Consider the following 12,920-nt stretch of genomic DNA (forward strand, 5'->3'; position numbering starts at 1 on the left):
ATGACTGCTCATTGTATTTATAAAATAAAAAAAATAGTAATGCATATGTAAAAACAAATCCAAAATCAATTTATCCAAAAGTTAAGTAAAGATCATGAGAAATTCAATGAAGTGTGTCCAAACTTTGACAGGTATTGTATGTGAGTGTGTGCATACCTGAGTCGATGCTGTAACTGATTTGTGCATTTTGGCCCTTGTCCTTATCGAGTGCAGTAACTGTGAGAACAGCTGATCCCAGTGCCGCTGATTCATACACCTGTCCATCATACATCACCATGGTAAAAAGAGGGGCGTGGTCATTCACATCCTCTACACCAATCAGGACACGAGCAAGACTACGTCTGTACGGGAACTCTTGATCCTTCACCTAATATAGAAGGAAAGAAAAGAAGATGGAGACAAAATAAAGAGAGTGGTAGAGAGAAACAAAAATTAATTCCCTGTCTGAGACAGACAGCAATATCCAACACAAGGAAACAGCAACACACACAAACTCATACACACAAAACAAACTCGCTCACTGCCAGACGGAGTGGATAACATCTCTCTCCGGAATATAATAACAAATTTCATCTGTTTGCAGGCAGCAGGAATATCCATGTGCTTATTAGATATGACAATCACTGTCTCTCACCCTCGTCAGGGGAGTGCGGAAACAAGGAGTGATACAGATCAGATCAATAATTAGATCACAGTGGAGAAACGACACAGGTGCAGACGACATTAACTAGTGACGGCTGCCAAAGCACAAGGAGCAATCTCCTGTTCCTGTCATACCTGCACTCAAGCATGGAGAGCATGAAAGAGAGACAGGAGGGAGGCAAACTACCATCACTAATCAAACGATTACTCTGCTGCTTTATCTATCCAGTGAGAGTCACAATGTTCTCTCAAAAATAAAAAATACAAAAATACAAAAAGAAATTCATATATAGACTTATATCTGTGAGCCTGCTTACTGGTCCAGTTCTTAATACTTTTGAAAACAGATTAATTAAAGAAAAAATTCACATGTAGACGGTTTACATCTATTTATCTATGATGTTCAAGTCTTCATAATTTAAAACAAATTAAAGAAAAAATTAAAGAAAATAATAAATTAAAACAAAAAAATATAGAATATCATTCAATTAATAAAAATAGTAAAACTAGATCTTTCATTTCCTGAAAAACACGTGAGTGGTGCTTGTTTACTGAATCAAGTCAAAATAATGGTTGCCAAAGCATTGCTATGCATTTCTAAAGAGTTTAATGCATTATTATGTGGTTGCTGTGATGTTCTGGTTATGTGGTATTTTCATAATATCTATTTGTAGCAATCTGAGTTACCATGATGGTGAGGATGTGCTGCGTTCGGCTCTCGTGGTCCAGTCTGCGAGCCGTGTAGATGATTCCATTGTTAGGGTCGATGCGGAAGAGCCGCATGCTGCTGGGGTCAACGCTGCTCTGGAGGCTAAAGGTCAAACGGTGACGCTCGTCGCGGTCAGACGCCAACACCTGAACCACCTCAGTATCCGGGGGCGTGTCTTCTGTGATTGTGATGTCATAGGTGGGCTGGGAAAAAACGGGGGCGTTGTCGTTGTTGTCCAGAACAGTAATGTGGACCTGTGAATCAAAAATTAAAAAACATATAGGAACTCTTCATGTATATATATATATATATATATATATATATATATATATATATATATATATATATATATATATATATTGCAAAAACAGATAACTCCGTTTTTAACAATTCTCAGAAATCATGTTTTTTCATTGAACAATACAATTCATCTCAATCAAACTGCAGTTGGGTTATTCTGACTAGGTTAAAAAAATACTTAAAAAAAGCTAACTAACACAATAAAAACATGATAACAATAAAAAACATGATTTTTGCAAATGTAAAAAAATTGTTATCTGTTTTTGCAAATAAACTCTTCAAATATATATATACATACACACACACACACACACACACACACACATATACATGCAGTTGAAATAATATAAAATGCAAATATTAGATTAAAAACAAAAACTTAAAAAAGGCAACTAAAATACTAAAATTACTAAAACTAAAGTGAAATAAAAAATAAAACTAATTAGAAAAAAAGTAAAAATCAACAACAACAACAACAACAAACACCTACAGTACTATAACTTAAAGGGATAGTTCACCCAGAAAAGAAAATTCTGTCATTAATCTCTCATCTAAAGCTGTAAGACCTTCGATCATCTTCAGAACAAAAATTAAGATATTTTTGATGCATTCAGAGAGCTCTCTGACCTGTACGAAGCTACGAGAATACTTTTTGTGTGCAAAGAAAACAAAAATAATGACTTTATTCAACAATTCGTGAACCTCCGCATCACCCTATAGCGCCATTTTGGAGAATATCCCATACATAAACAACGTATGCGGCGTATGAATGTGTATACGTTGTTAACGTTCAACTTAAAGTGTAAACAAGGTAAACAGCATATTCGCGTACGGCACTGCTGACACAGAACAGCATGTGTTGTTTACGTATGTGATACTCTCCAAAATAGATGAGTGTAAAAATAAGTGGTTATTTTTGTTTTCTTTGCGCACAAAAAGTAACATTTGTAAAATTACAGTTGAACCACTTGTCACATGGATTATTTTAATGATCTTCTTGCTACATTTCTGAGCCTTGATCGTGTAAGGATCCTTGCTGTCTATGGAGGGTCAAAGAGCTCTCGGATTTCATCAAAAACATCTTAATTTGTGTTCTGAAGATGAACGAAGGTCTTACAGGTTTGGAACGACATGCGGGTGAGTAATTTATGACAGAATTTTTATTTTTGGGTGAAAGAAAATAAAATATAAAATTAATTAAATCACTTAAAAATCACTTAAAAATGCCACAAGTGGAAAATGCAATCTGGAAATGTTTTTTTCTCATCTGTACTCGATAAGAAAGCTCATGAAATTCAAGTACTATGTATTATATTAGTAACTTTGATCACATTTAAATAAAGTAGCCTTGTATTGACTGATGTGTTTGCGCATTTTCTACATTTCAGGAGTTTTATTTATTATGAGTCCAAGTGAACTTCTCTGATCAATGCTGATAAAACTGGATAGAACTTAATGAAAATCACATGACTTGCACGCACCATGAGTGTACGAACAAATCGAAGCTGATTGAATGCTGAAACGCAAACAAATCGGCTGACAAATACTCAGTTGTCGCTAACCTGTATTAATAGCCCCACCGGTCAAAGGAGCACGCAGACAGCATGAGAGCACACAACTGTGAGTGTCTGCTAGTGTGTGAGATCGAAACACGTTAGCTGATCTAATTATAAAGTAATAACATACGTGCACTTCCGTCTCACACCCGGCCTTGCGGAGACACGCTGAGCTCCATCTGTGTGTGTGTGTGTGTGTGTGTATGTTGCAGACAGTGAATGAATGTATATTTGAGTATGAAAGTGTATGAAATATGGTGCTTTCTAAATAGAGAACAAGTCTTGGAGAAGAATACAATCGCTTTCATCATTTTTTTTTCCATTTGCCCCTTCTCTGACCCTCCCTCCAGCACTCTTTGTTCACGTGTGTGTTTGTACTTTGTAATTTTAAAAGGAATGCATTTGCATCCAACATATGCAATTGACTGAATTTGAATTAGTTATCTTTTGTGTTTATGTTCTTGTGCATGCGTGTATATATGTTAATTTAGTGAATAAACTGAATAAATGCGAGAGCTCTTCTGGTCATCCTCCTCCCAAAGCACTGCATCAGCTTCTACTCCGAAAGATAAACAGATCGATCATTCATTTTTCCTCACTCTCTCACATTTTTCCTTTCAGGATGGATTGTGTCCTTTAAACTCTGACCTTCACAGACATATTACACTGAAAAAGGCTCGTATCCATGGCAACGGAGCTATCAATCCGATGGGACCTTGACATCAGGGCTAGGCAATCTGAACGATGACAGATGTTATCAATCAAACCCTCACCATCAAACATCAGCATCAATCATTGACTAAACAGCTGCTGTCAAGCGGACAAACACTAACTCTTCTCCAAAACCAAGTGAGCTTCCTCCCTAGACACTTTCAGAAGCACGTAAAAGACAAAAAAGCTGCTCCAAAAGATAGGAAGAAACATTATGCTGCCTTTTAACATCATGTCTGGCCATATTGTAAGGAAGAAAAGGAATGCAAAAAAAGTAAGCGAAAAAAATATGATATCTAAAAATTACGTGGAGAGAAATGCGGATTATACACATGAATTAATATAGATTTATAAATATTAATGCAACTAAAATATTAATTAGGTTACTATATATTTAATATAAGATAAAAAGAAATTCTATGAACATTAATATTAATTTTATATATAAATAAAACATTAATTTGACTAACATTATATATTATTTTATGGATAATATATAATGGATAGAGAGTCGGACCCGAAGGTTGCGGGTTCGAGTCTCAGGTCCGGCAGGGATTGTAGGTGGGGGGAGTGAATGATCGGCCCACTGCCCACTGCGCCGAGTGTGTGTTCACGGTGTGTGTGTGTTCACTGCTGTGTGTGTGCACTTAGGATGGGATAAATGCAGAGCACAAATTCCGAGTATGGGTTACCATACTTGGCCAAATGTCACTTCACACACTTTTATATATATATATATATATATATATATATATATATATATACACAAACACACACACACACATATATATATAGTAATAATATATAATATTAAAAGAGAAAGAAATTATAATCAGTATTTATATTAATATAAAAATAAATAATTATACATCAGTGCATTAGTATCATGTATCAAGTGTCTGTGAATGTTTGTTTAGTTTTATTTGAGTGTGTGTGTTTACCTGAGTGTACGCTATATTAGTCCCATCAGTAACCTCCACAGTGAGGTTGTAAAATGATCGCTGCTCTGCGTCCAGAGGTTTAGCGATGACGATAGTGCCGACACCTTTCTCAACGTCAAACATACTGTCCACATCACCGCCTTACACGAAAAGAGAAAACATGATTAAACACACAAACTCTATACGTTCCATCTCACTCTCTCTCTCTCTCTCTCTCTCTCACACACACACACACACACACACACTCATATGTGACCCTGGACCACAAAACCAATCTTAAGTGTCAATTTTTCGAAATTGAGATTTCTACATCATCTGAAAGCTGAATAAATAAGCTTTCATTGATGAATGGTTTGTTAGGATCGGACAATATTTGGCCGAGATACAACTATTTGAAAATCTGGAATCTGAGGGTGCAAAAAATTTAAAATATTGAGAAAATCTCCTTTAAAGTTGTCCAAATTAAGTTTTTAGCAATGCATATTACAACTCAAAAAAATAAGTTTTGATATATTTACAGTAGGAAATTTACAAAATATCTTCATGGAACATGATCTTTACTTAACATCCTAATGATTTTTGGCATAAAAGAAAAATCAATAATTTTGACCCAATGTGTTTTTGGCTATTGCTACAAATATACCCCAGCGACTTAAGACTGGTTTTGTGGTCCAGGGTCTGCAGTACTCAGGTACACCAGATGAGGGCGATAAAGGGTTTGGAAGTGCGAAACATAAGTAGGATGGGATCTCCTCATTATACCCACACACACAGCAAATACACAACACACAGCCCACATATGCAATATATCGTTATATAAAACACATATACAGACATCCTACATATGCAAAACACTAACACAATATATGCAGACATATACACTCTCATATGTACGCATGTGTGTGTGCTACTCTCAAGATTCAAGATTTTTATTCGTCACATACACAATTATACAGAGTATAACCAGCATTGAAATGTAAGTATAACTTTTTATATAACTCTGAAGTTATATAAAAGTTTCCTCCATTTTCTAAGACTTCTACATCCTACACAAACACAGTCTAACAAATACATGCTGCCCACAAACACACAGCACTCTCTAGACTCTGCTCAAAGAGGAAAGATTGCCTCATAGACTATTAACACCAACAAAAGAAAGGCAAACCAAAAATATGGATCGAAGAAACAACTGTTATCGTACAGTGAAAGCCAGCTGTTAGACTATAAGTGATAGTTCACCCAAAAATGAAATATCTGTGATTATTTACTCACCCTCACGTCAATCCAAACCTTTCTTCCATGCAACACAACAGATGTTAGTTCAAAGAACGTTCACATTGCACTTTTCCACACAACAAAAGCAGACCAGAAGCTGTCAAAATGCACCATAAAAATAGTTTCAATCACATGATAACTTTGTGTGTGAAACAAACTGAAATTTCAGTTATCATTCAGTGTAAATCTTGCCCTCCACCACAGGCCTCAAACCTCGCTCTAGACTAGTTTTGCTACATTTTAATTAGTCACAAACAATGAATAACAAATTTTGGTATCACTCATTTTATCATATCATTTAAATTTTCACAAACAAGACTTCAATTTCAGTCTGTTTTCATTCATTCACACAAAACTTCAAAAGACTTAAAATATACAGTGTTCAAGTCACATGCACTACTTTTCTGTTTTTTTTTTTTTTTTTTTTTTTTTTTTTTAGCCCCTTAAAGCTATTTGCTTTCATTGGAAAAAAAAAAAAAAAATCACCATTTTGACTTGCGTCTATAACAGAAAAAAAGTCACGCCATTTTGGAACAACATGAGGGTGAGCAAATGGTGACAGAACTGTCATTTACAGGTGAACTATCCCTTTAAGATGTAGATCGCATTGTTGCATGAGTGTGTTTGAACCCCTATGCATGTGAACAGAGGTGAAAGTGTGTTTTGGCAGGACGCTATGCTCCCTCTTCACGCTCGTTCTACCTAGGGCGCATTAATCATCTCGTGCCGCCTGTTGCTGGAACACCTGGTGGAGAGATACACTTACATACGCAAACACACACCCTTTCATTCATCACCGTCCACCCTCGCTGCCCTCACACATGCTCCCTCGTCTGGCGAGCTAACCCTGAACTGACCCCTGACCTTTATGAACACTCGATTGGCTGTTTAATGACGCATTTAATCAGGCCGCAGATGATAAGGCTGGATCAACGACCACCAGAATGGTTTTAGTTATCTCATAAACAAAACACAAACTCTCTCTCTCTCACACACACACACACACACACACACACACACACACACACACACACACACACTCACACACGGATGGAAGCAGGAATTAAACCATTATCGCCACTGCACAGTAAATGCTAAGCGCACACACACATGCATACAGCAATATATCAAATCACATTTGTATCAAGAAACACGCCCTCAAATTCACATCCCAACCAATCATGTTTAAGCAATACAGCACAACACCAAGGGATGATGGGAATGCAGAGCTAGCTGATGGTTAAACGGCAACAGAGCAAGAGCAGTTCTGCTGAACTTATATAAATATAGAGAGAGGGACAGACAGAGGGAGAAAGAGAGAGGCAGGAGAAGAAAGAGACAAATAGAATCACAGAAAGAGAGAGATAAACATTCAGAGAGAACAAAGAAAAGACAGAAAGACAGTGAGGTAGAAAAAGAGAGACAGTAGCAACAGAGACATCAGGGCTAAACAATAAGGATGAAATTGCCACTGCGTCATTGCGTAAGTTTATCATTTGCAGGCGTTTATAAGTCTCCTTAAGTCAATGTAAACATTCAAGCAATTTAAAAACCATTTAAGAGGTGAAAGAGAACTCTCCAAGATGGGCATTTGGATGTATTTTGGTCTGTTTTTGTCCGTTACAGCACAACCTTCTCTCACACAACACATTACACATTTCAATTCTCTTTCGCACTTTTATCATGTGTTAACACATGCGTATCACAATTTTGGTGAGTATAAAGTTAAGTGAACATTAACATCCTGTGAAAATCCACGTGTTATATAGTGGATCCGTGACAGCGGCTTAATAAACCTGCTGCGGTTTGTGTCCTTAAAGGGTTAGTTCACCCCAAAATGAAAATTCTGTCATTAATTACTCACCGTCATGTCGTTCCAAACCCGTAAGAACTTCGTTCATCTTCGGAACATTTTAAGTTTGTGTTTTTGATGAAATCGGAGAGCTATCTGACACTCCATAGACAGCAACACAACTGAAATGTTCCCAGGTCCAGAAACGTAGTAAGTTCATCGGTAAAACAGTCCATATAACATCTGTGGCTCAACTTCAGTTTTGCGATGCAACAAGAATTCGTTTTTGCTCAAAGAAAACAAAAATAACAATTTACTCAACCATTCTTCTCCCCCGAGTTACGTCTTCCAAAATTTTGGAGAGTACCCAAGAACGTATTTGACGTAATCAGCGTTGTTTACGCTCGGGGGGGGGGGGGGGGGGGGGGGGGGAGCGCACACATGAACGTAATCTGCGTATTAAGCATTGTTTACGCTTAGGGGAAAGCATGCGTATGCATTGTGATACTCTCTAAAATGACAGACGACGTAACTCAGGGGGAGAAGAATGGTTGACTAAATTGTGTTATTTTTGTTTTCTTTGCGCAAAAAAAAAAGTATTCTCGTAGCGTCACAAAACTGAAGTTAAGCCACTGATGTCACATGGACTATTTTACCGATGTATTCTAGACCTGGGAACATTTCAGTTGTGTTGCTGTTTATGGAGGGTCTGAGAGCTCTCCGATTTCATCAAAAACATCTTAATTTGTGTTCCGAAGATGAACGAAGGTCTGACGGGTTTGGAATGACATGAGGGTGAGTAATTAATGACAGAATTTTCATTTTGGGCTGAACAAACCCTCTAAAGGGACAGTTCACTCCAAAATCATTATCATCATCATTTACCAACCTGATCTCATGGCAATTTGTACATATTTTATGAGGTGGCTAATTTGTACGAATTTGTATGACCTCACTCGTACGAATTCATACGATTTTTGCTAAATCGCACATATTTTACGAGTTGCACAATTCGTATGAATTTGTACGACTGACCTATACCTAACCCCGCCCCTAAACCTACCCGTCACTGGGGTCCAGACAAATCGTACGAGTGAGGTCGTACGAATTCATATTAGATTAGATTAGATTCAACTTTATTGTCATTTATGCAGAGTACAAGTACAGAGCTAATGAAATGCAGTTAGCATCTAACCAGAAGTGCAAGAATATAGTGTTTTATATACATATAAGTGCAGAGTAAATGAAGTAAATGATTTACAGAATGTACAGTGGAATTGCTATATACAGTATTGAGCAGAGTATATACAGAATATAAATAGGAATGCAATGTAGGGATTGTATGTACATTATGAACAGAGCAATGTGGGATTATATATACATATTATGAACAGCAGAAACGTGAGAACAGTGGTAATAAATAAATAAATACAGCTGGATGAGTGTGTGCAAGTATTGATAGAACAATGTATTCTATGCAAAATAACAGTAGTGCAATATTATAGAAATAGTTTACTGGGCTTTGTACAGTAACAACTTTAGACAGTTTATATTGTAATAACTTTGACAATGTGCAGTCTGTGCAAAATATGAATAGTGCAGATGCATCAATATGAATTAGCCACCTCGTAAAATACGTACAAATTGGTCATGAGTTGCATTTACTCACTCTGTTCCTAAGGGAAAGTAAAGGATGACAACATTTTTATTTTTGAGTGAACTATATCCCTTTAATGTTAATTAAACAACAAAAGAAAAAGAAGAAAACACTGCTTGTGACTGAATCATTTTTCCAGTTTTATCAATTTATACATTTAAGATTATGCATTATTTCACATTTGATTATTCAATTTCTGCAGCATTTCTTATCTGAGTACTACTGTTAGAACTACCTGAAAAACCTAAAGCACTCTTTATTTAATTTCTATTGTATTTATCTGTACTATTACTTGTACTTTGTTCGTTTTATTAATGACTGTTTGTTTGTTGCATTGTTTGAACTGTATTAGTTTTTGATGTGGTATCATATAGTAATAGAAAATTGGGAAATTTCAGTGTTAACCAAATCTAAAATGTTGGTGTTGTAACAACTTTATATAGAATATAAGGTTGCATGGGTCAAAAACAAAGAAAACTTGCTTTGTGGTGGGAAATTTGAAAATTTTACCAGGCAAAGTACAAATCAATTAAATTAATTAAAAATAAATAAATTAAAAAAATAACAATAAATCCTTAGCGTTGAGCCCTGGACATGCAGAGAGAGAGAGAGAGCAAGACAGGCAGACAGAGTTGAAGACAGAAGAAGAGATCACAATACAGAATTAAAAAAGAGAAAGAGAAAAAACAGAAAGAAAAACCTGACAGCGAGAGGAGTTAAGAAAAAGAAAAGAGGAAAAGAGTTCGGCTGAACTGGTAAAGATACCTTCTGTAGAACAGTTCCTGCCACAAGCGGTCTGGAGTATATAGAACATCTCACGGAAAGAGCGTGGACCTTTCCATACGAAGCATTTAGAAAAAGAGAGAGAGTGAGAGAGATAGAGGAAGAGAGATAGAACAACAGAAGTAAAGAATGAAGAGTCGAAGGATAAAAGAAATAAAGAAGAAGTGGCCTGTGACTCAAGAAGAGGAGGAGAAAAAGAGCGGCAGAGCAGTGAAAGAGTGCAGAGCAGGTGCTGCTGAAGCAAACAGAAGGTATCTGAACACCAAACGGCATGCATGCTGCAAATCTGACTCTCCCGTTACCATATCAACAGATACAGGACCTCAGTGTCCGGGACATCAACAGTCAACATCACTGTGTAATAACTTAGCTTTATTAATATTACTGTAAAACATTATTCATATTTACACACTTTATAAGATTGTATACATAATATAATAATTAACCATCAGGGCGGTTATTAGTATGCGTTTTTTGCTGTTGAAATTTGGTTTGTTTTAATATAATATAATATAATAATTAATTTAGGTTTGTTTTATGATCAATTATTTACAATGTATTAGTCTTTTGTTTGTGTGTATACAAACCTTACATCACCACAGATACAGACAGCGCAAGCAATCGCCATGGCGACCGTGGAATGGCAAAAGATAGCAATACAACGCCACAAATCATGCAGTGAACCACAAACATTCCCACCAACTCTAAACCATAATATGCAAATATTTGGCCTAATTAATCTGTAAATTAATTTCATCTAACTGTAAGTCAAACCTATCATTATAAAATCCAATTATATATATATTTAAAGATTTTGTTATAAATAAAGTACAATTATTTCTAAAAATTCCGAATTTTAAAATGTAAAAAAGATTCAAATTTCAAACATTGTTACAATAAATCCCAACCCCTGGCATTTATTTTCAATTCTTCACTGAATGCTAAAAATCCACTTGCATCCCTATCCTGCAGCTAAAGATAGACCATCACATTAACATAAAGCATCCAAGCACTCACCTGTGATGTCAAACCACAAGGAGGCGGAGCCTTGCTGTTGGGCGGACACCACGCCTACGATGTCCGCCACTTTGTCGGTTTCCATGACGGTGAAATTGTAAAGCTGCTCTTCGAAGGCGAGAGGAAGAGGACTGGCCGCAAGACGGCGGATCCACTCAATGTGCAAACGAGCCGTCGCCCAGCGCTGAGGACGTCCATTATCCACTGCCTTCACCTGCGGTCAGAGGTTAAACACACATCAGGAAGACAACAACACCAGGCATTAAAAGCACTGAGCTGAAATGGAAGAATGCATCCAGTGTTGACCTTTGCATTGAATGCAAACAAAAGAATGAACCTTTTACAATAAAAAGACATTTAAAATGTCAACTCCCTCATTAAGAGAATAGAGCTGCTATATATGTCGAGAGTTTTTCAGAGACCTGGAAATTATTATCTATGAGTTTACACGTCTGGTTAAACCTGGTGAGCCTACTTCTTGTCCTAATATCACATATGGATGATTTATATAATTCCAATTACGTGGGGGGATAAATTGGCATGTTTATGGAACATGTCAGGTATTTGGTGCATGAACAAAGTGGTCTAAACATGGTCTACCAAGCTTATTAATCAGTTTATTGATTTTATTATTCTTTATTTTATTATATTTTATTACTTATTTTGTCTTGTTTTATTAATCTTTTTTATTTTATTTAGTTTTATTCTTTTTATTTTATTCTATTCTATTATTTATAACTGTCATTTTATTCTTTTTTATTTTATTTATTATTAGTATTATTATTATTATTTTTTATTCTATTATTTATAACTGTATTGTTTTTATTTTATTTGTTTTTTTTATTATTCTTTTTTATTTTATTTTATTTCAGTCACATAATATAAAACACCGTATTTCATTTTATAATCACATACAAGTGTGAGATTAACTTCATTTAGGAGCTCAAGGGTCAAAGGTGACTCACTGTAAGAATATCATAGGTTCCAGCAGTGAACTGTTTCTTGGGCGATGAAACCACACCGGTTTTGGCATCGATTACGAACTTCCCATCCTCGTTGCCGTCGACGATGCTGTAGGAGAGTTCGGCGTTGGCGCCCTGGTCTTGGTCGTAGGCGAACACCCGATATATAGGAGCGCCTCGCTGTTTACGGGTGCGCTCGGGTAAACGGACCTGGTACACCTTCTCTGGAAACGTTGGTTTGTTATCGTTAACATCCAACACCTGGATCACCACCCATACTGTGGTGTGTCTGGGAGAAGGACCGCCGTCTGATACAGTCACCTGGACACAAAAACAGTGAAGAATCTTTTCTGCTCACCAAGGCTGCATTTATTTGATCAAAAATACAGCAAAAACAGTAATATTGTGAAATATTATTACAATTTAAAATAGCTTTTTTCTATTTGAATATATTTCTAAACTGTAATTTATTCTTGTGATGCAAAGCTGATTTTTCTGCATCGTTACTCCAGTCTTCAGTGTCACATGAATCTTCAGAAATAATTCTAATATTCTGATTTGCTGCTCAAGAAACA

The 12,920-nt window shown here is 36.2% G+C and overlaps 1 protein-coding gene across 1 annotated transcript in view; it reads right to left on the bottom strand.

Annotated features, from left to right (window-relative positions):
• The window catches only part of LOC306851857 (protocadherin Fat 3-like), a gene marked incomplete at its 5' end in the record, with an annotated part of 82,964 nt that overhangs the window by 38,291 nt on the left and 31,753 nt on the right, over nt 1-12,920 (bottom strand). The window contains 5 exons of the mRNA XM_079388333.1: nt 157-367; nt 1,330-1,605; nt 4,860-4,999; nt 11,384-11,597; nt 12,349-12,666. Coding sequence (XP_079244459.1) covers nt 157-367; nt 1,330-1,605; nt 4,860-4,999; nt 11,384-11,597; nt 12,349-12,666 — 1,159 coding nt within the window. The remainder of the gene's footprint in view (nt 1-156; nt 368-1,329; nt 1,606-4,859; nt 5,000-11,383; nt 11,598-12,348; nt 12,667-12,920) is intronic.

The sequence above is a fragment of the Barbus barbus genome (genome assembly GCF_936440315.1).
Source record: "Barbus barbus genome assembly, chromosome: 31".
NCBI classification, from domain to species: Eukaryota; Metazoa; Chordata; class Actinopteri; order Cypriniformes; family Cyprinidae; genus Barbus; species Barbus barbus.